Source organism: Panthera tigris, chromosome F3 (assembly GCF_018350195.1).
Source record: "Panthera tigris isolate Pti1 chromosome F3, P.tigris_Pti1_mat1.1, whole genome shotgun sequence".
NCBI classification, from domain to species: domain Eukaryota; kingdom Metazoa; phylum Chordata; class Mammalia; order Carnivora; family Felidae; genus Panthera; species Panthera tigris.
Window position 1 is genome coordinate 21400756 of NC_056678.1, and position 23648 is coordinate 21424403.

The 23648-nt window shown below is 35.9% G+C and overlaps 1 protein-coding gene across 7 annotated transcripts in view; it reads left to right on the forward strand.

Moving 5' to 3' along the window:
• The window catches only part of TDRD5 (tudor domain containing 5), a 99523-nt gene that overhangs the window by 70310 nt on the left and 5565 nt on the right, over positions 1–23648 (forward strand). For 6 of the 7 annotated variants that reach the window (XM_042975981.1, XM_042975983.1, XM_042975979.1 and 3 more), the window contains 6 exons: positions 1347–1547; positions 2301–2459; positions 5219–5380; positions 17259–17441; positions 18209–18352; positions 20976–21186. In XM_042975981.1, the coding sequence (XP_042831915.1) occupies positions 1347–1547; positions 2301–2459; positions 5219–5380; positions 17259–17441; positions 18209–18352; positions 20976–21186 (1060 nt within the window). The remainder of the gene's footprint in view (positions 1–1346; positions 1548–2300; positions 2460–5218; positions 5381–17258; positions 17442–18208; positions 18353–20975; positions 21187–23648) is intronic. The other variant, XM_007096306.3, reaches the window with a different exon arrangement.

A 23648-nucleotide genomic window follows, 5' to 3' on the forward strand; every position in this document is an offset into this window, starting at 1 on the left:
TGGATGTTCCTTTGAAGGCAGTGTCCTTTTTGTCTGTAGCTCTTTGTAACATTTCCTGTTGGTTGCTTGTAGCTTTAGTGTTAGTATCTTTATGTGTGAATTTATTCTTATTTATCCTACTTTGTGGTTCATTGAATTCCATTTTATCCGTGCTTTGTTACTTTTTATTAAATCTGGCAAATTCCCAGCCATTATCTCTTCAGTTATTTATTGTCTTTCCCATTATTCATATTTATATTCCATCTGTCTCTGTTTTTACGTCTGTTTTTCCAGGACCACAATTGAACGTATGTTAAACTTTCTCAATTTATCTTCTGTATTTTTTAACCTCTCTTCTGTATTTTACATATTTCTGTCTTTCCATGTTGTATTCTGGATATTTTTTTCCCAAATTATCTTCCACTTTACTGATTTACTCTTTAATTCTACCAAATCTGCTACTGAATCAACCTATTGGGTTTTAAGTTTTGGTTATTGTGTTGTTACTTTCTAAAAGTTCTCTTTGACCTGTAATTTTGCTAGATAAATTTTTATAGATTGCTGATACTTGCAAAAGCTTTCAAATCTTTTTTGTTTTTGCTTGAAGTGTAGTAAGTCTGGTTGTTTATAATTGTCTGGGAAATCAAATATCTAAAGTTTTTGAAGGTTTATGTTGTTCCTCCTTGTTCTTACTTGTGATTTGTTGTTTCTTTGTGTGCCTTTTATCTTTGCCTGCATATTTTTCATTGTCTTTGAAAAAATTATTTGTAAGAACGTTTGAATAATATGGGCTGAGACTGCCTACCTCTAGAGAGATCTGCATTGTTCCTACCAGGTGCCTAGGAATACTACCAGTCTGGAATCACCTTAATTTAGATGAACAACTTGAGGATTTGTGTACTGTCCAGGTGATGTGAAAATTGAACTGCAAATCCATGTGAAGGCTAGTTTATTTCTTTTCCTTTTTAAGGTAAAATAGTTCCCACTTTCCCTTTAATTTTGTCCTGATAATAATGTTACTCTTGATAGTTCTTGGATACTTTTGGACATATTTTAAAAATACTTTAGAAATTTCAGTTGTTTCTGTGGGAGAGTTAGTCCAGTAATTTAACCATTTCTGAAAACGGAAGTTTTTCACCACATAAATGATAAAAGATTTTCTACAGTCACATTTTTCATAATTTTTCCTTTTTTCTTACTTTTCTCATTCCCAATCATAATTATCCTGAAGTGTGTTATTCTAGTGCTGTTACGGTTTTGTTTTTCGACTAAAATCCCTAGTTCATTAGGAATTTATTTTTGTATATGGTTACTATAATTCATGTTTGAATTTATCATCTAAATCTCATGTCTTGATTCTATTTCAGGAACACTGGACGTCCAGAGCTATTTTGCAGTTCCAGAAGTTGTGTGGTTTGAAGCCATTAGTGGGGGTAGTGGATGAATATGTAGATGGAATCCTTAACATTTTTCTCTGTGATACATCCTCAAATGAAGACATCTACTTCCATCATGTCTTGAGAACAGAGGGCCATGCTATTGTATGCCGAGAAAATGTCCCTTCTAAGGTGGATCAGTCGGGATATATTGTGTAATAGATTTTATTTAATCTCAGCCCTTGAAGGTGTAAGAGAATTTAATGCAGGAGGTTATTTGATACACTCTTTAATCTTGGAGACATTTGTAAGATTCCTGCCCTCTTAATGCAGAGCCCTGTCTTAATTTTCAAATAACCGCAAAAAATACATTTGGCTTATTGTTCTTTAGAATGTGAGTGCTTGTATTTTAAATAATTGATTTGAGGATTTGATCTTACCTCAGACTATTTTCTTTTTTTTTTAATTAAAAAAAAATTTTTTTTTTTTTTTAACATTTATTTATTTTTGAGACAGAGAGAGACAGAGCATGAGCAGGGGAGGGTCAGAGAGAGAGGGAGACACAGAATCCGAAACAGGCTCCAGGCTCTGAGCTGTCAGCCCAGAGCCCGATGCGGGGCTCGAACTCACGGACCGCGAGATCATGACCTGAGCCGAAGTCGGACACCCAACCGACTGAGTCACCCAGGCACCCCACCTCAGACTATTTTCTTGGAGGTCATCTTAGAGAAGACAGCAGTCTCTTATTTTGCAAATATTGATAGTGATGTCTGTATCACTGTTAATATTGATGTTAATTTTTGTGACTAGGAAAAATTGTGACTATGGAAAATTTTTTAACTGTTAAGTTTTTGAAGATAGTACATTTCCACAACACTTGAAAATTATGAAGTGCTAACTTTTTGATTGTTTTCTCTAACCTCTTCCTTCTTTTTTTAATCCTAGGGTTTCAGAGAACTCAACCCTTTAGCTTTATATACTAAGTCTGGTGCAGGACCAGAGGACGTGGTCCTGACAGAACTGGGTTATCCTTCCCAGCAACGCTATTTTAACGAAGACCGAGAGATAAGTCCACAATCAAAGGAGAGTGAGTTATATACCCTGGTAAGAGTTTTTTGGCAAATATTATTATAATTGTTTTTATTATTATTAACATTTAATGAGTACCTGCTATATGCCAGCCCCTATAAAAAGCACTTTTCAGCATAACGTATTATTTAATTCTTATAAAATCCCTGTGATAAAGTTACCATAATTGTTCTTATTTTAAAATTTATTTTTGGGGACGCCTCGGTGGCTCAGTCGGTTAAGCATCCGACTTCGGCTCAGGTCATATTCTTGAGGTTTGTGGGTTCCAGCCCTATGTTGGGCTCCATGCTGACATCTCAGAGCCTGGAGCCTACTTTAGATTCTGTGTCTCATTATCTCTCTGTCCCTCTCCCACTTGCGCTCTGTCTCAAAAATAAAATAATAAAAATAAAATTTATTTTTTTAATATTTATTTGGGGGGTGGGCAGAGAGAGAGGGAGAGAGAGAATCCCGAGCAGGCTTCACGACACGGGGCTCAATCTCACAACCTAGAGATCACAACCGTCCGAAATCAAGAGTCGGACACTTAACTGACTGAGTCACCCAGGCGCCCAATCCTTATTTTATAGATGAGGATCTGAGGCTTTCCAAACCTAGCAAAGTTTGGAAACTTTATGCAATGATCTTAGCAGTACCTTGTCTCTCATTATTTGGTTTGAACCTTTGCTTCAGGAACGCCTGGGTGGTTCAGTTGGTTGAACGTCTCTTGATTTGAGTGACTCTTGATTTCACCTCAGGTCATGATCTCCTGGTTCGTGAGTTCGAGCCCAGTGTTGGGCTCTGTGCTGATGGTGTAGAGCCTGCTTGGGATTCTCTTTCTCTCTCCTTCTCATTCTTCTCCTCCCCTGCTCGTTCTTTCTCTCTCTCTCTCTTTCTCTGTCTCCTCTTTCCTTCTCTCTCCCTCCCTCCCTCCCTCCCTCCTTCCTTCTCTCTCTCACTCTCTCAAAATAAATAAATACACTTAAAACCCAGAAGTCTTTGCTTCAGTCATGCTTTCTTCTGTATTATTTCTTGCATATGCTAAATCCCATGGCTGCCTTGGTGCATTTGTGAGTTTATCTGTACTCATCCAAATGCTGTTCTTCCCTCTGCCCACTTCAGACTCTTCATACTTTATTTCTTTCTCTGTAAACCTTGGTGACTCCCACCCACAATAATAACAATATTAGTATCATTACTACTACTATTGTAATTATGTATTATTCCAGCCAACAAATTAAATAAAATTTAAAAAAATTAGCAACAGCAACCTTTATTGAACTTGTACTACATGGGAGGGGCTGTTTGAAGCACTCACATGTACTGGTTAAGTTAGTCTTCATGATCACTTTTACCAGCTTGGTATTTTAGTATCTCTGTTTTAGATATAAGTAAAGTCAAGCACATAGTAAGAACTTAAATGATTTTTGAACAAATCAGTATGTCCTCTGAGTCTTCTATTCCTCATGACAACAACAAGTATTGGGCTGCGAATACAGGGTGTGTTCAATTTGAGAGCCAAACATGTTTTGAGCACAGCAAGCCTTTTTACTCTCTTTGAAGAAAATAAGAAAAGGGTCTTTTGCTTAAATAGGATTTATATATTTGACTTGTAAAATCAAATTGTGGATGTGATCTTAATATTTTTAGTAGACATTTACAAAGTATTTGATAAAAAGGGAAGGCCAGTTTGACCACTGGGAGATTAACCTGTTCTGGAAAATATGTATGAATGTTTATTGCTGCATGTTTGAAACAGTAAAAGAGTTTTAGATTTCTAGTTTATGTTAAAATTTTAGGCTTGTTTGGCCCATAACACTTTCTGAAGCCTGAATTTTCTTAATATTTATTACTTGATTAGAACAATTATATTTCCTGATTCTTAAATAGTGGCTTGAATACAACCTTTATAATTTTAGAATATCCTGTCATTATTGTATTGATCATAGTTCAGTCCCGAAAATGAAATAAGGCCATCTTTTCTGCAAAAGAGATAAGACTTAAAATTCTCGTATCCCACCCCCGCCTATATTTTAACATTTTAAGACCCTCCCCCACCCCCGAAACCCAGCCCCTGGCCCACCCGCCATATACCTGATTCCTTATAATTCCTACTCTTCTTTTAAGCATCCTGACAGTTTGTGTTACCTCTTTCATTGCATCTTCTCAGGCATCTTCCTCCCCAGCAATATTTTGGTCATATCTCTGTGATGGTTCTACACTGAAGGTTGTATGTTGACTATCTGATTGTATGTCTTCCTGCTATATTTTGAGTTCCTTAAGAGCTGGGACATGCTGCACTCATCTCTGTATCCACAGAGCTACCTTGTGTACATTTCATAATGTGTGCTCAACAAATGCTTGTTGGCTTGGACAGTTTAGCAGGATAGGAAGATACAGGGTCATGGATAAAGTTGGAAAATAATGTAGCATTTGTGTGACCCATAGTGAAAAATTCCTCCTAGAATGTATGGGCATACAGATTTTAGAAACAGCATTCGTGTAGAAAATAATTTCTTTAAAATAATTTTTTTTACCATTTATTTTTGAGAGACAGCATGAGTGGGGGATGGGCAGAGTGGGGAGGGGCTGAGAGGGGCACAGAATTCGACGCAGGCTCCAGGCTCTGAGCTGTCAACACAGAGCCTGACATGGGGCTTGAACCCACAAACCATGAGATCATGACCTGAGCTGAAGTCGGACGCTTAACTGACTGAGCCACCCAGGTGCCTCTGTAGAAAATAATTTCTAAAATAATTATTTTAGAAAATAATTCCTTCTTTCATATTTACAAGCAGGCTATTAATGATGAAAAGGCTTTCAGTCACCTTAAATCTGAGTTAAAGGAGCCATTAAAGGATTCTGAACTCAGTTCTTTGAAAACCCAAGATAAGAGCTGTGGAGAAGATCCCAAGTGGTCCTTCCCGGAGCTGAAGGATCTGAAGGAAGAAAATGAGGTAGGAGAAGGAAGGAGTTTTTTGAAAATGTGATTAATATAATTAATTCACAAGTGAAGGGGATTGGAATAAAATAGCTCTTTACATTCTGCTTTCAGTGCCATCAGAGCACCTTTCACAGATGAATTACGTTTTCTCTACAACTGTCACCAACACCAAAGTTGAAGCAACATAGTCTTGATCACAAAAAAGGAAAGGCATTATCTGGCTTTGATGTGTTAGTTTCTATCTTGTTGCTTCGGATGGTCTTCAAGAATTGTGTAGTGGTGAGAAACTAGTATTGAGAAACAATATTGGGAAAACCCAAGAGGAAAAGTGTTGACAGCATTATTGGAGGATGTATTGTATTTTGATTTTCCTATGTTTTAAAATGTTTATTTTCAGAGGCAGAGAGAACGTGTGTACTAGAGAGAGCGAAGGAGAGGCAGAGAGAAAGGGGGTGAGAGAACCCCAAGCAGGTTCCATGCTATCAGCACAGACCCTGATGCAGGTCCATTCCCACAAATCATGAGATCATGACCTTATTTGAAATCAAGGGTTGGATGCTCAACCAATTGAGACACCCAGGCACCCCTTATTTTTATTTTAATCAAATGTTTATGTACACCTACCTTAGAGTGACCTATAATCCCTTCCTCTACATTTTGTATTTCACAGAGCAACCATTTCATCTCTTTTAGCTGCTGCTTTTGGAATTTACTTCTATTTCTTTCATTAAATAACATGCTTATGTTGTTATTTACTGAATTTTCTGTGTTATGTCCCTCTATGAATGATGAGGGTTTACTTCTCTTTAATCCCTTCACCTCACCACATACACACACACACACACACACATATCCTTTCTGCCCCCTCCCCCTCCATCTTACTAATGTTGTTAAACCTTTTTTTTTTTTAATGTTTATTTATTTTTGAGAGAGAGAGTGTGAGTGGGGGAGGAGCAGAGAGAGAGGGAGACACAGAATCCGAAGCAGGCTCCAGGCTCTGAGCTGTCAGCACAGAGCCTGTCGTGGGGCCAGGCTCGAACTCACGAACCGCGAGATCATGACCTGAGCTGAAGTCGGACACTTAACGACTGAGCCACCCAGGCGCCCCTTACTAATCTTGTTATATACCACGCTTTCCATTAGATCAATATTTACATTATTATGACTGTGAATGCTATTGACAGTCAAGTAGTATGCTGTAGCAACTTTTCCTTTCCAGAATGACTTTTTATTTTCTCTAGTGTTAGGATTTCTTTCTTTTTAAATCAACGTAGAGTAAAATTGACTTTCTTCTGGTGTATTGTCCTATAAACTTTAATATATGTATCATTTTGTGTAACTGTCATTATAATCAGGATACAAGATGGTTCAATCACTGGACAAACCTCCCTGGTGCTATCCCTTTATAATCAGTCTTCCCACATCCTCACCTCTTAGCAACCGTTGATTTGTTTTCTGTCACTATGTGAGTTTTCCATTTCTAAGGTGTCATGTAAGTGGAATCATAGACTAACTTTTTGAGACTGGTGTCTTCAGTTTAGCATGGTACCTTTGGGATTTATCCAAATTGTTACATATATCAATAGTTTGTTCCTTTTGATGGATGAGTAGTAGTTTATTGAATGGATATACCATAATTTGTGTATCCTCACTCATTGAAAAATATTTGGGTTGTTTCAGTTTTGAGTAATTATGAATAGAGCCTCTATAAATATTTGTGTACAGATTTCTTTATAAACGTAATCAGGAGTAATATAAGTGTATGCCAAACTGTTCTTATCTGGAGAGCACTAGATATTATTAATAATTTTTATTTTTAGCTATTCAAATATGTAGTAGCATCACAGTGTGAATTTGCATTTCCCTAATGACTTGTTGAACATCCTTCCATGTGCTTACTTGCCATCTATAATACATAGTTCTTGGTGAAATGTCCAAGTGTTTTGCCCATTTTTTGGTTGGGTCATTTTTTTTCTTTAAATATTCTGAATACAAGTGCTTTGTCAGATACGTGATTTTCAAATATATTCTACTTGTAGCATATCATATATTGTCTTAATAGTGTCTTTTATATGGCAAAAGTTTTTAATTTTGAGAAATTCCAGTTTATCAGTATTTTTCTTCTATGTACAGTGTTTTCTGTATCAAGACATCTTGAGATAATTTTAGTGTAAGGTATGAATATTAATTTTGTTATGTATGGATGTCCAGTTGTTTTAGTATCATTTGAAAAGACAGTGCTTTCTCCATTGATGAATAGCCTTTGTAGACTTGGCAAAAATCAGTTGTCTACATTTGTGTGTCTATTTCTGGACTCTGTGTTCTGCTCCATTGATCTACCTGTCTCTTCAATAATACCACACACTGTCTTGATTACTGTAGCTTTATAATACCTCTTAAAGTCAGGTAGTAGGATTCCTCCTCCTTTATTCTTTTTCAAACTTGTTTTTATTTATTTATTATTTATTATTATTTTTATTTTTTTAATGTTTGTTTATTTTAGAGAGAGACAGAGAGCAGGGGAGGGGCAGAGAGAGAGGGAGACACAGAATCTGAAGCAGCATCCAGGCTCTGAGCTGTCAGCACAGAGCCTGAAAGGGGCTCGAACCCACAAACCATGAGATCGTGACCTGAGCTGAAGTCGGCCACTTAACCGACTGAGCCACCCAGGTGTCCCTCAAACTTGTTTTTAATATTCACCTTCCTTTTACTTTTCATGTAAATTTTAGAATCAGTTAATATCTGAGATTTTGATTGGAATTACGTTAGATCTATAGATAAGTTTAAGGAGAATTAACATCTTTAATCTGTGAACACAACATATTTCTCTCTGTAGGTTTTCTTTTATACCTTTGTCAGGGTGTTACAATTTCAGTATACAAGACATCTTTTATTAGCTTTATACCTAAATATTTCACTTGTTTTGGGAGCAATTGTGATACCTTTTTGTTTCCATATTTTCATTGCTAATAAATACAAGTTGAGTTTTGTATTTTGACCTTAATCCTATGAATTAGCTAAACTAGGAGGTGCTTTATGGATTTCCTTTGAGATTTTCTACAAAGATGATAATGTCTGAATTGGGACAATTTTATTTCTTCTTTTCCAATCTGTATGTCTTTATCTTTCTTCCTGTCTTATTAATAATTATACTGGCTAGGATTTCGAATATGATGTTGAACAAGAGTTGTGGGAGAGGACATCTTGTTGTCCTGCTGAATGGTTTTATCATGAATACATGGGTGTGAATTTTGTTAAATGGTTTTTCTGTACGTATTGATGTGATCATGTTGTTTTCTCCTTTTGATCAAATATTGCAGAAGACTGGAATTCTTGGGATAAATCCAACTTGATCATGGTGTATTATTCTATTTATATTGCTTGATTCCATTTGCTAATATTTAGTGTTTTATGTCTGTTTTCATGAAAGATACTGGTCTGTAGTTTTCTTGTACAGTCTGCCTGGTTTTTTTTTTTTATGTTTTTTTCAACATATGAAGTTTATTGTCAAATTGGTTTCCATATAACACCCAGTGCTCATCCCAAAAGGTGCCCTCCTCAATACCCATCACCCACCCTCCCCTCCCTTTGCCTGGTTTTAGTACCTGAGTACTGCTGGCTTCATAAAATAGATTTGGAAGTGTTCTTTTTCTTTTCTATTTTCTGGAAAAGATTATATAAAATTAGTTTTATTTCTTTTTTATTTTTAATTGACATTTTGTGGTAACTGAAGATTCTTGTGCAATTATAAGAAATAATACAGAGAGATCTTCTGTAATCTTTGCCCATTTTCTCCAATGGTCACATTTTAAAAAATTGTAGTAAGTATTGCAACTGGGATATCGACATTGATAAAATCTGCCTATCTTATTCAAATTTCTCCAGTTTTAATTGTGTGTGTGTGTGTGTGTGTGTGTGTGTGTGTGTGTGTGTGTGTGTGTATAGTTTTATATAGTGTTAGTACATGTGTGGGTTCGTGTATCCAGCAGCACAGTCAAGATACTGAGCACTTCCGGGGGCACCTGGGTGGCTCAGTCAGTTAGCGTGACTTCAGCTCAGGTCATGATCTCATAGTCTGTGATTTCGAGCCCTGCTTCGGGCTCTGTGCTGACAGCTTGGAGCCTGGAGCCTGTTTCAGATTCTGTGTCTCACTCTCTCTTTGCTCCTCCCCTGCTCATGCTCTGTCTCTCTGTGTCTCAAAAATAAATAAAAACATTAAAAAATTTTTTTTTCTAAAGATACTGAACACTTCCTCCATCCTCATGAGGATTGTATTGTCCTATTACAACCACACTCATCCTCTCTCCATAATCCTTAACCCCTGGCAACCACTAACTATTTCTACCTTTTAAAATTTTTTTTTGTCATTTTAAAAATGCTGTATAAATGAAATCATATAGTTGGCATTTTTTGCTCAGTATAACTTATCTGAGTTGTTGCACAAATTGTTCTTTTCCTTTTTTTTGCTGAGTAGCGTTCCATGTACATGTACATGTCACGGTGTTTCACCATTAGCCCTTTGAAGAATATTTGGGATGTTTGGAGGTTTAGCTATTGGAAAGCTGTGATGAACATTTGTATACAGGTTGTTGGGTGAACATAAGTCCTCTGGAATAAATATTCAGGAGCGAAATTGCTAGGTTGTGAGGTAATTACATGTTTGGTTTGATAAGAAACAGTCATCCTGTTCTCCAGAGAGGCTGTACTACTTTATATTACCTCCAGCCAAGTATTGAGTAATCCAGTTTCTCTACATCCTTATTGGCATTTGGTGTTGTCACTATTTTTTAGCCCTTTTGTTAGGTATACGGTACTTTTATTGGTATTTCCCTAATGGCATATTTGGCCTCTGTGTATCATCCTTGGTGAAATGTCTTTTTCCCATTTTCTAATTGTTTTTTTTTTTTTTTTGATGTTTTTACTCTTGAATTATGAGAGTTCTTTATATTCTGGATCCCACTCCTTTATTAGATATTTGGTTTGCTAATATTTTCTCCCAGTTTGTATCCTTTGTCCTCTTTACATGGGCTTTTGCAGAGAAAACATTTTTTAATTTTGATGTAGTCTATTTTAACACATTTTCTTTTTTTAATTTTCATTTTTTAAGTTTTTAATTTTAATTCTAATATAGTTGATAATAAAGTGTTATATTAGTTTCAAGTGTACAATATAGTGATTCAAAGTTCTATACATACTCTGGGCCCATCATGGTAAGTGTACATTTTAATCCCTACCACCCACTTCCCCTCTGGTAACCATCAGTTCGTTCTCTGTAGTTAAAAGTCTGTTTCTTGGTTTGTCTTTCTCTCTCCTTTTTTATTTTTTCCTTTTCTCATTTGTTTTGTTTCTTAAATTCCACACATGAGTGACAGGTTGTATGGTATTTGTCTTTCTCTGACTGGCTTATTTTGCTTACATTATACTGTCTAGCTCCATCCATGTGGTTGTAAATGGCAAGATATCATTCTTTTTTATGACTGAATAATATTGTTTATATATATGTATATGTATACACACATATATATAACAGACACCACTCTTTACACACCATACACACACACCACCTCTTTATCCATTCATTTATTGATACACACTTGGGCTGCTTCCATAATTTGGCTCTTATAATTAATGCTGCAATAAATATACAGGTGCATGTATCCCTTTGAATGAGTGTTTTTGGGTAAATACCCAGTAGTGCAATTACTGGATCATAGGGTAGTTCCATTTTTAACTTTTGAGGAACCTACATACCGTATTCCAGAGTGGCTGTACCAGTTTGCATTCCTACTTACAGTGCACAAAGATTCTCCTTTTTCCATATACTCTCCAACACTTGTTTTTTGTGTTTTTGATTTTAGTCATTCTGACAGGTGTGAGGTGATAGCTCATTGTGGTTTTGATTTGCATTTCCCTGATGATGAATAATGTTGAGCATCTTTTCATGTGTCTCTTGGCCATCTCTATGTCATCTTTGGAGAATTGTCTGTTCATGTCTTTTAGCCATTTTTAACTTGGATTATTTTTGGGGTGTTGAGTTGTATAAGTTCTTTGTATATTTTGGATGCTAACCCTTCATCAGAGATGTCATTTGCAGATATCTTCTCCCGTTCAGTAGGTGATCTCTTAGTTTTGTTGATTGTTTCCTTTGCTGTGTAGGAGCTTTTTATTTCACTATAGTCCGAATAGTTGATTTTTGCTTCTGTTTACTTTGTCTTAGGAGACAATATCTAGAAAAAATTTGTTATGTCCACTGTCAGAGAAATTGCTGTCTGTGCTCTATTCTAGAATTTTTATAGTTTCAGGTCTCACATTTAGGTCTTTAATCCATTTTGAATTTATCTTTGTGTTGGGCATAGGCCAGTGGTTTAGTTTCATTCTTTTGCATGTAGCTGTCCAGTTTTTCCAATACCATTTGTTGAAGAGACTTTTTCCCCATTGCATATTCTTTCCTCCTTTGTTGAAGATTAATTGGCCATATAAATATGTAGGTTTATTTCTGGGCTTCCTGTTCTATTCCATTGCTTTATATGCCTATTTTTGTGCCAGTACCATACTGTTTAGATTACCATAGCTTTGTAGTATGACTTGGAATTGGATTGTGATTTTTCCACCTTTATTTTTCTTTATCAGATTTTTTTTCAATGTTTATTTTTGAGAGAGAGAAAGAGAGAGAAAGGGAGGGAAGGAGGGAGGGAGAGGGGCAGAGAGGGAGACAGAATCAAAAGCAGGCTCCAGGCTCTGAACTGTCAGCCCAGAGCCGGTCATGCGGCTTGAACTCATGAACTGTGAGATGGTGACCTGAGCCAAAGTCAGACATGCAGTTGACTGAACCATCAGATTTTCTTTTGATGGATTGTGATTTTGATGTGAAGACTGAAGACTCTCTGACTAGCTTATAAATCTATTCACTTAATTTTTGTATAAAACATGAAGTTTAGGCCAAGGCTTTTATTTATATTTATATATATAAATGATTATTTTTGAGAGGGAGAGAGCACAAGTGGGGGAGGGGCAGAGAGCGAGGGGTGCAGAGGATCTGAAGTGGGCTCTGCACTGACAGCTAAGAGCCCGATGTGGGGCTTGAACTCATGAACTGTGAGATCATGACCTAAGACAGAGTTGGACACTCAACTGACTGACCTGCCCAGGCACCCCAGTCAAGGCTTTATTATTATTACTATTATTATTGTGCCTGTTGATACCCACTTGTTCTAACAACATTTGATTAAAAGACTACTTTTCTCCATTAAATTGTTTATGCACCTTTGTAAAAAGTCAGTTGAGCATATTTGCATTGGTTTATTTCCGGGTTCTCTGTTCTGTTTCATTGATCCATGTGTCTCTCCCTCGACCAATACTACCTGATTACTGTAGCTATATAGTATGCTTTAATATCTGTGATTCTTCTCACATTATTTTTCTTTGTCGAGATTATTTTAGCTATTTGAGGGTTTGTACCTTTCCAGGATCATTTTAGTATAAGTTGTCTACTTCAACAAAATACCTTGTTGGAATTTTGGTAGGAATTACATTACACTTACTCATCAGTGGGGGACAGTTGACATCTTTACTATGTTGAGCCTTATAATATACAAACATGTTTCTACATTTATCTAGATCTTCTTTGAATCTTTACATCAACATTTTGTAATTTTCAATGTATAGGTCCTGTACATGCTTTAAGTAGGACCTATTTATTTCATATTATTTGGAATGATTGTAAATGGTGTTGTGTTTAAATTTTAGTTTTGTATGCTCATTGCTGGCATATAGAAATGCATTTGATCTTTCTATACCAATCTTGTATTCTGTGACATTGCTCAGATTTTTTGTAGATTCCTTGGCATTTTTTTACATAAACAACTGTGTCATCTGCAAATAGGTTTTGTTTCTTCCTTTCTGATCTGCATGCCTTTTATTTCCTAGCACTATGTTGAATAGGAGTGGTGAGAGACAAACTTGCCTGATTCCTAATTTTGGGGAGAAAAGCATTAAATATAATTTTAGTTGTTTTTTTTAAGATTTTCTTTTTTTTTTTTATCAAGTTGAGAAATTCCCCTCTATTCCTATTTTTCTGGGAGTTTTTCTCAAAAGTGTGTGCTGAATTTTATCAAATGCTTTTTCATTGATTGTTACCATATTTTTCTTCTTTAGATTGTTCATATAGTGGATTACACTGTTTGAGTTTCACATGTTAAACTAGCTTGGCATACCTATAGTAATAGCACCTGGTCATGGTATATAATTCTTTTATATATTGTTATATTTGGTTTGCTAATGTTTTATTGAGGATTTTGCATCTCAGTTCATGACAGATACTAGTCTGTAGTTGGTTTTTGTTTTTTGTACTATCATGTATGGTTGTAGTATCAGGGTTGTAGTATCAGTATACTATTTTCATAAAAGGAGTTGAAAAGAAATGTTGCCTTTTATTTCCTGGAAGAGATTATGTAAAAATTGGATCCTTTTTTGTGGGTGGGTGGAGGTTAAATCTTCACATGGTTTGTAGATTACTTCAGTAAAACTGTCTGGCCTGGAGATTTCTTTTTCAGAAGAATTTAATTCATTGCTTTAATAGATAAAAGATTACTAAAGGTGACTTTCATTTTGGGTTAGTTTTAGTGTTTTGGGTTAGTATTTTGTGTTTTTTGAGGAATTGGTTCATTTAATTTAAATTGTCGATTCTATGTGTCTACATAGAATTGTTAATAGTATTCCTTTATTATCCTGCAGCAGTAATACCCTCTTGCATTCCTGATCCTGGAAATTTGTGTCTTTTATTTTTTTGTCAGTTTTACTAGAGGTTTATCAATTTTAGTGAATTTTTTCCAAATAATCAGCTTTTGGTGTCATTGATTTTATCTGTTTTTCTGTTTTCAAGTTCATTTTTGTTGTTCAGTGTTCAATGTTGTTCATTGCTCTTTTTGCTTTCTTTGGGTTTATTTTCATTTCTTCTTCTACTTTCTTAAGATGGAAACCTAGAGGGGTGCCTGGGTGGCTCAGTTGGTTAAGCGTCTGACTTTGGCTCAGGTCATGATCTCACGGTCTGTGGGTTCAATCTCCATGTCGGGCTCTGTGCTGACTGCTTGGAGCCTGAAGCCTGCTTTAAATTCTGTGTCTCCCTCCCTCTCTGCCCGTCTCCTGCTCATGCTCTCTCTCACTATCTCAAAAATAAATAAACATTAAAAAAATTTTTTTTTAAAGATGGAAACCTAGATTATTGATTTGAGACTTTTTTCTTCTAATGTAAGCATTTCATGCTATGACCTTCTAAACACCACTTTAACTACATCTCACAAGTTTGAATCTATTATATTTTCATTCATTTCAAATATTTGGTGATATCTTTTGAGCTGTCATCTTTGACTCATTATATGACCCATAATTGTTATATGGGGCGTGTAACAGTGGGTCATATACATATGGATTGTTTAGAAGTGTGTTGTTTAGTTTCCAAGTGTTTAGACATTTTCCTGTTATCTTTCTCTTACTTGTTTACAGTTTAATTCTCTAATCTGAGACTTACATTGTATCATTTCAGTTTTTTAAATTTGTGAATGTTTGTTGACACAGGATGTGACCTACCTTGGTGAATGTTCCATGTGCCTTTCAAGAGACTGTATATTCTCCTTTGTTGAGTGGAGTGTTCTATAAAGGTCAATTAGATCTAATTGATTGGTGGTATTATTTACTTCTGTATCCTTGCTGACTACTAGTTTACTGATTACTGAAAAGGATGTTGAAGTCATCAACTATAATCTTGGATTATAGCCATTTCTCCTTTTTTCTTATTTTTCCTTATGTGTTTTAAAGCTTTATTGTCAGGTGCTATCTAGTTAGGATTGGTATGTTTTCTTGGTGAACTGACCCTTTTATCATTATGAAATGTCTTTCTTTGTTCATAGTTACTTTCTTTGCACTGATGCCCACATTGTCTAGTATCAGGATAGCCACTCTAGCTTTATTTTTTTATTCTTGATGTAGTAGATCTTTTTTCATCCTTTTACCTCTAACTTAACCTACCTATATCATTATATTTGAAGTGTTTCTTGAGACAGCATGAAGCTTGGACATTTTTTAATCCATTCTAATTATCTGAATTTTAATTAATATGTTTTAACATTTTACATTTAATATCATTATCAGTATGTTTTGATGATAGGTCTGCCATTTTATTATGTTTCTGTTTGCTCCTTCTACCTTTCATGTTTTTGCTTTTTCTTCCTTCTTTTAGTAGTATTCTTTTTCAGTATTTTTTTATTTAGTACTTTTTTAGTAGTCCATTTTAGTTTATTATGTTTTTATTATATCTACTTATGTAGTGTTTTTACTAGTTACTCTAGGAATTACAATATACATCTTTGACTTTTCACAATAGACATAATCCATATTTACCACTTCAAGTGGAATATAGATATCTTAGCCACCATGTAGGTGTTTTACCCCTTCCCATGTCCTTTATGCTATGTTTACGTAGAACAACTACAGATGTTGAGAATTTATAATGCTAAATTTTTTTGCTTTACACCTTCAAACATATAGATGATTTAGGAGAAAAATAGTCCATTGTACTTACTCAGGTACTTATCATTTCTGTTATTCTTTATTTCTGATACTCCAATCGTCCTTCTGGTATCCCCTCCTTTCTATCCAAGGAACTTCCTTTAGAAATACCTTTAGAGTATGTCTGCTGACAAAGAATTTTTTTAGTTTTCTTCATTCAGAATGTATTTCATCTTCATTCTTGAAAGATATTTTTGCTGGATGTGGAATTCTGGATTACTAGTTCCTTTCTTTCAGACCCCTTTAAAGATTTCATTCCACTTCCTTCTGGCTTTAATAATTTGTGATGAAAAATCTGCAGTATTGAAATTGTTGTTCCTTTATAATTATCATTTTCTTTTGGCTACATTTTAGATGGTTTCTTTGTCTTTAGTTTTTAGCAGATAGATTATAATCTATCTAGACATGAATTTCTGTGGGTTTATCCTGTTTACTAAGCTTTTTGACTTTGTAAGTTTATGTCTTTCATCAAATTTGTGAAGTTTTCAGACATTTCCTCAAATAATTTTCTGCACTGCACTCTTCCCTTTTCTCATTCTGGGACTCCCATGAAACAAATGTTAAACCTTTGGTATTGTCCCCAAGGCTCTGTTTGCTTTTGTTTTCCCAGTTTTTTTCTCTTTGTTGTTTACATTAGATCTGTCTTCAAGTTCATGCATTGTTTACTTGCATTGTTTACTCTCATCTCTGTCCTGCTATTGAAAACAGAGCTAGGGGGTCTTGATATTCAGGGTAAAAACCTTCACTTAATTCCCCTGTTTTTATTATGCTTGCCTTACCCTCAGTTTTATCCCCCAAGAAGACCCTCTGGTTTTCCAGTGGGAAAAAAAAGTATAGTTTCTTGGGTTTGTGAAATAGGGGAGGGTGTCTGAAGAGCTAACTGCTTTTTACACAGACTTTCAACCAGTGCTTTTGTTTTCATTCCCACTTTACATTCTCACTTCCAAAAACCTTGTAGTAGCAATTCCTGAGGGTTTATAGTATCTGTAGTATAAATCTGGGTTGCTTCTCAGTTTTTCCTGCCTATAAGCTCAGGATTCTAGTTTCTCAGGACTGCTTAGTAAGTTGTCACTTGTCTGTTTTCCTGTATCTATAATTGTAGGTGGTGTTTTCTCCTCTTTTCTCTTTATGAGTTTATACCTAAATCTGTTTATTTTGGTGATGTTTCAGAAGAGAGACAGTAATAAATTATGTATTTATAAATTATGGCAAACTGCCATCTTTACCTGGAGTCGGAAAAAAAATTGTAAACCTAAATTTTAAAATGTACTCATATAGCAACTGTAAATTAAAGTTTTTCTTTTACTTTGTCTTCTGATACATTCTAGGATGAGATCCCCACTGGAATGCCATGCCTAGAATCAGTGACTATTGGTGATGATGTTTGGGATGAGAACTGGCTACCTTTGCAGGCTAAAATGGGAAAAGGGGGTGATGCTGCCTCCCACTTATTTACCTCAAGCCTTGGTGGAAAGAAGCCTTATCCGTCATGTGAGGAAATGCCGCAGAAGGTTAGATCCCTGGGAAGACAGAAAGCTTATCATTACTGAAAAACGGAAATGTAAATTTCCTCAAGAAATCTATACACTCGGGTATTCAGAAGCATCTGTCAGATGATAATTCCCAAGAATTCATTTTTTTCCCTCAAGATGGCAGTGGTCGGGAAGAGGACAAGTTGGAACATGGAAGAGTAAATCATGGGCTTATTGTCCCATCTGTCCTTTCAACTATTATGATTTTTATTTTATCACTGGGAACCTTTGGCCTTAGGATCTATAAATAAACTGTTTTCCCTAATTTTATTTTTATTGTATTAGCCTTGTAATATAATCTCTGAATCTCTGCATTGAGAATATTAGCTAATATTAGGCCTAACTATATACTTAAAATTTATTTCCCACTGGTTATTAGAAGAAATATCTATAGTTAAATTGCTCCTTATTATTTGTGCTGTTTAAAATACTAGATGATCATGAAAAATCATCTGGCCATGAAAAACAGTATTGAAGAAAATAATACAAACCAGAGTTGTATTTGTTTCTATGAGAGCTGTGTTCCAAGGAATTCAGGGTATTGGGTGTGGACCAATAAAATAAGGGGGGAAAGTCACACTGATACAGAAACTTAATAAACACTTTTTCTTGTTTAATTGACTTTGCCTCTTTGCCTTTCCCTTGCCCAAGTTATTCTCTGTTTGGATCATGTACTCATATAGCAACTATAAATTAAAGCACTCTAAAACGTATCTTAGTTTATTGTAGCATTTTTTTCTCTATAGGATTGGTGCTTTTCTAAACCCAAAGATACATGGGATGATTCGTGGCAGCCTTCAGGCCTTGTGAATGGAATGAAAGTAGAAGCTCAAAAGCAAGAGGGACTGAGTGCTCAGGAGAAAAACACTGGCACAACCAGAATTCAAAAGGTAAATGTCTAATGAATGTTACTGTGACAGATTCTTATGGGGAAGTACTTTCATTTTTAGAAAGTAAAATTCTGGTTAATGATCCCACTCTGAGCATTTGGTGGAATACATATACACAAAATGTATGTTGATTTAAAATTAATTTCAGTCAATTTAATGTATTTATCTCTTCAGAAGAAAATCCTAAGCCTAGAATTGAAAGATTGATTAAACCTCTATGTTAGAGAAATAGAAAACAGATATTTTCATATAATTTAGCCATAAGGAATGTTTATAGCAATAAATGCGTACATAAAAAAGAACAGTGACACACAACTTAACTTTATACCTTTGGGAACTAAAACAAACAAACAAACCAAAAACAGCAATGAAAAAAACAAACTAAGACCAAAGTTAGCAGAAGGCATGAAATAATAAAAATTAGAGTAAAAATCTATGAAATAGAGAACAGAAAAAAATCAATGAAATTAAGAGCTAGATTTTTGAAGCTATAAACAAAATTTGCAAACCTTCAGCTAGACTAATAAAAAAAGGAATACTCAAATATCAAAATAAAAGAAGAAACATCAAATTTGATGCCAAAGAAATAAAAAATGATCTTACTACAATTATATACAAACTGGATAACCTGGAAGAAATGGATAAATTCCTACAAACATAACAACCTACCAACACTGAATCACGAAGAATAGAAAACTGAATAAATAGGTCAATAACAAGTAAGACTGAATTAGTAACCAAACCCCACCCCTCTCCCCAAAAAAGGATCAGATAACTTCACTGGTGAATTCTACCAAACACTTAAAGAATTGACCTTCTCAGTCTTTCTCAAACTATATCTATATCTATCATAATCATCCTCGTGAGTGTGAAATTGTATGTTATTGTGGTTTGGGGCTATGCTTTTGATTGCATATGTTAATCATGAACATGTTTCTTGAAAGTCTGTCATTAATCTCTAGTTCCATGAGGTATATTTCTAGATAATTATGATGGAGTCAGTCATTAATAACTAGAGAGAGCTGAATTTGGCAGAACAGTGCTTCTCAAACTATAATGTGCCTACAGATGCCCGGAGAATCTTGTAAAAATGTGGGTTCTTACTGGGCGGCATTGGGACAGGGACACAGGTTGTGCATATCTAACACAAGCTCCCGGTTGATGCTGCTACTGCTGGTTGGCGAACCACACTTTGAACAGCAAGGCTGGACAGCACTCTTTGGAGAAGGAATCTTGATTGTCGCTAAGTGCTTAAGTTGACTGAAGGTACTTGGTCTCAGAGTACCATACAGATTTAGAAAGGATTCATCCATGGGTTTGGGGTTGTTGTTTTTTTCAGCATGAGAAGCTATCACAGTGCATCTTAAATACGTTTTAACAGTGCATCTTTCTTCAAAAATCACACTTAGGAAAGAAAAAGAATATAGCTTTAAAAACTTGTTTCTGATTTTGATTTTTGTTAAACTTGTAAAAATAGGCAGCAGACGTGTGGGTGCCTGGGTGGCTCAGTTGGCTGAGTGCCCTACTCTTTATTTAGGCTCAGGTCATGATCTCACGGTTTATGAATTTGAGCCCCATATCAGGCTCCGTGCTACCCGCGAGGAGCCCATTTGGGATTCATTCTTTTTCTCTCTCTCTCTCTCTGCCCCTCCCCCACTTGCATGTGCATGCTCTCTCTCTCTCAAAACAAACTTAAAAAAAGGCGGCAGGGCATAATGTAAAAATCACTTGGTCTGAGTGGTCTGCAGTTTAGGGTTTAGCCTTATCACAACTTAATGCCAGTTAACATTGAAGAAGATAAGTGCTAAGTTACATAGATTGTATCTACTTCAGCAATGACGGTATAGTAGGGTACAGGATCTCATGGTTAAAATTTGACACTCCATTCACTGAAGCCCAAATTTAGTCTCCATATGGGATGTTCATCTCTTTCTCTCAAATCCTAGTTCTTAATGCTCCGTTTTGTCTCTTCTGAGGAGGCTTCCTTTAACTACTTTATGTTCTATGCAGGTAATGCCTCCATTCGTGGCTCGCTGCAGCACATACGCTATTTCCTAACTGAGGACTGTGAGTTTAGGGACAGTGATCCTATCTTACTAGGAGGTGGGCAGGTGGGGCATAGAGAACATGGACTGGGCTGAGTTCTGGTCTCTGCTTTGTCTCCTACTTGTTGACCTTGGATAACTTAGCCTCTTGTGAAAAGCATTATGCTAAGTTAAAGGACCCACAGTAAGGAAGACCTAACACCTAAGCTAGTGCCTTGTACTGTGGTTTAAAGGAAGAAGCACGTGCAAGTAACTTCACGCTGTGCCTGACAGTGTGCCTGCCGTGTGCACTTTCTCATTTCCTGCCACTCTTCCTTAGCTCTGTGTGGCAGCAGACATTACCATGTTTGCTTATAACATGTGTTCAGTAAATGCTTCATGGGTTGAATTGATGGTCACTAAGTTAGAAAAGGACTTGTTTCTTCTGGAGAGTATCTAGGTTCTTAAAAGTGAGTCATTTATTAATTATGATATGAAAAATATTTGTCTTGTATATAAGGATCCAAAACAGGGTTAATTCTTCCTGTTATACTAACAATTACCTTTCATGCTTTTGCCCTACTTTTCCCATACTGCAGCAGCCAAGCTCAGAGAGTTCTTCAGACTCTTCCACATTGCCCAAATTGGAAGAGTTCTACATCTCTCTTATCCAGTCACAGCAGTCAGCAGAAGGGAGCCAGTTTGAGCCCAGCAGCACTCGGACTCAGGCAAAGCAAACCCAGCTACCCCCAGCAGCCTTCAGCGCAACCCCTACGGGATTGGATTCCCCAGAAAAACACTCTGGTTCAGGTAGGTTTACATACAATTGACAGATAACGGTGGTTTGTCATTTATCTTTTCCAGAACATAACTTGAAAAATTGCTGACTTTAGCATTTGTCTCAAGTCCTTACGTTATTCTGGGCTCAATTGTTCCCTTTTATTTTTCCACTCCTTTTTTTTTTTTTTTTTCTTTTCTTTTGCAGTTTGGTTGGGGGAGTCAGTTTTACAGACAGTGAAATTTGCCACTTTTGACGTGTACAGTTCTGTGAGTTTTGACATATGTATCCAGTCTTGTAACCACCACCACCACCATCATGATATAGAGCAATTCCACCAGTTCCTCGCGTCCGTCTGTTGGTCTGCAGTCATTCACTCCCCTTGCTTGCTGGTTCCTGACATGTTACTTTCCTTTTTCTAGAATTTCATAGAAAGAGAGTCATACAGTGTATAGTTTTTAAGTCTGAACTTTTTCACTTAGGATGTTTTAGAGATTCATTTATATTGTTGCCAAGGTCAGAAGTTCGTTCTGATTTACTGCTAAGTAGTACCCCATTGTATGGATATGGCATAATTTGTTCATTACATGACAGACATCTGCGTTGTTTCCGGATTTGGGCCATTATGAAAAAAGCTGTGAACGTTCCCATACAGCTCTTTGTGTACGCATACTCAGTACACGCCAAGGAGTAGAATTGCTGGCTCCCATGATCATTACATGATTAACTTCTTAAGAACTGCCAAAATGTTTTCCAAAGTGGCTGTACCATTCTTTATTCACACCAGTAATATATGAAAGTTGCAATTGCTCCATCTCCTTGCCAACACATGATATTATCAGTCTTAAAATTTTGCCATTCTAGTGCGTGTGTAATGGTATCTTGTGGTTTTAATTTGTATTTCCCTCTTTGCCAGTGATGTTGACCGTCTTTTTGTGTGCTTACATGCAATCTGTATATCTTCTTTAGTGAATTGCACATTCAAATATTTGTTCATTTTTATTAAATTATCATCTTTTCATTGATGTGTAAAAATTATACTTGACACAAAAGCTTTTTTCAGATATATATATATATATATGTGTGTGTGTATATGTATATATACATCACAAATATTTTCAAGTGTGTGATTTCCTTAACAGCATCTTTGGAAGAGCAAAAGTTTTCATTTTGATGAAGTCTGATTGATTTTTTTCTTAGTGTAAAGGTTGACCTTTTTGTGTCCTGTTCAGAAATCTTTTTTAACCCAAGTAACTGATTTTCTCTTTTTCATATGAAAGTTCTCTAGTTTTAGGTCTTACAATTAGATCTGTGATCCAACTTGTTAATTTTTGAGTTACTATTTGTATTGTTATTATTATTATGGTGCGATATAAGGATTAATGTTTATTTTGACTGCATATAAATATTCACTTTTAGCACCAGTTCTTGAAAAGGCTGTCCTTTCTGGGGCACCTGGGATACTCAACAGTTAAGCATCTGACTCTTGATTTCAGCTCAGGTCATGACCTCATGATTCATGGGTTTGAGCTCCCACATTGGGCTCTGAGCTGAGCCTGCTTGGGATTCTCTCTCTCTCTCCCTCTCTCTCTGCCCCTCCCTGGCTGTCTGTCTGTCTGTCTGTCTGTCTCTCTCTCAAAATAAATAAATAAATTTTAAAAAGAAAAGGCTGTCATTTCACTTTTAAACTGCGTTGATATCTTTGTCAAAAGTCAGCAGGCTGTATATGTGAGGGTCTATTTCTAGACTTCTATTATGTTTTAGTAGTCTGTATATCTTTATACCATTGCCTTGATTAGTGTGGCTTTATAAGTCATGAAATCATACAGTTTTGTTCTTTATCAGATTGTTTTGGCTATTTTAGGTCATTTTCCACATGAATTTTATTTATTACTTTTAAATATTTATTTTGATAGAGAACGTGCGTGCGCGCAAGTTGGGGAGGGGCAGAGAGAAGGAGACAATTGCAGGCAGGCTCTGCACTGTCAGCACAGAGCTCAATGCAGGACTTGAACCCATGAACCATGAGATCATGACCTGAGTCGAAATCAAGAGTGGGACACTTAACTGACTGAGCCACCCAGGAGCCCCTTCCATATGAATTTTAGGATTAATGTAAATTTACACAAAGCTTGCTAAAGTTTTTATTGAGATTTTTTTTTTCATATGTTATAATATTAGTTTCAGGTGTACAATATAGTTATTCACCACTTGCATACGTCATCTGGTGCTCATCACAAGTACACTCTTTACCCTCCATCACTTTGCAGGTAGGTACCTTCTCCCATTCAGGGAGGTTTTAGGTTTTTGATTGTTTCCTTTGCTGTGTAGAAGCTTTTTGTTTTGATGAAGTCCCAATAGTTTATTTTTGCTTTTGTTTCCCTTGCCTCTGGAGACTTATCTAGAGCTATGACTGATGTCAAAGAGCTTACTGCATGTGTTCTTCTCCAGGATTTTAAGGTTTCAGGTCTCATATTTAGGTCTTTCATCCATT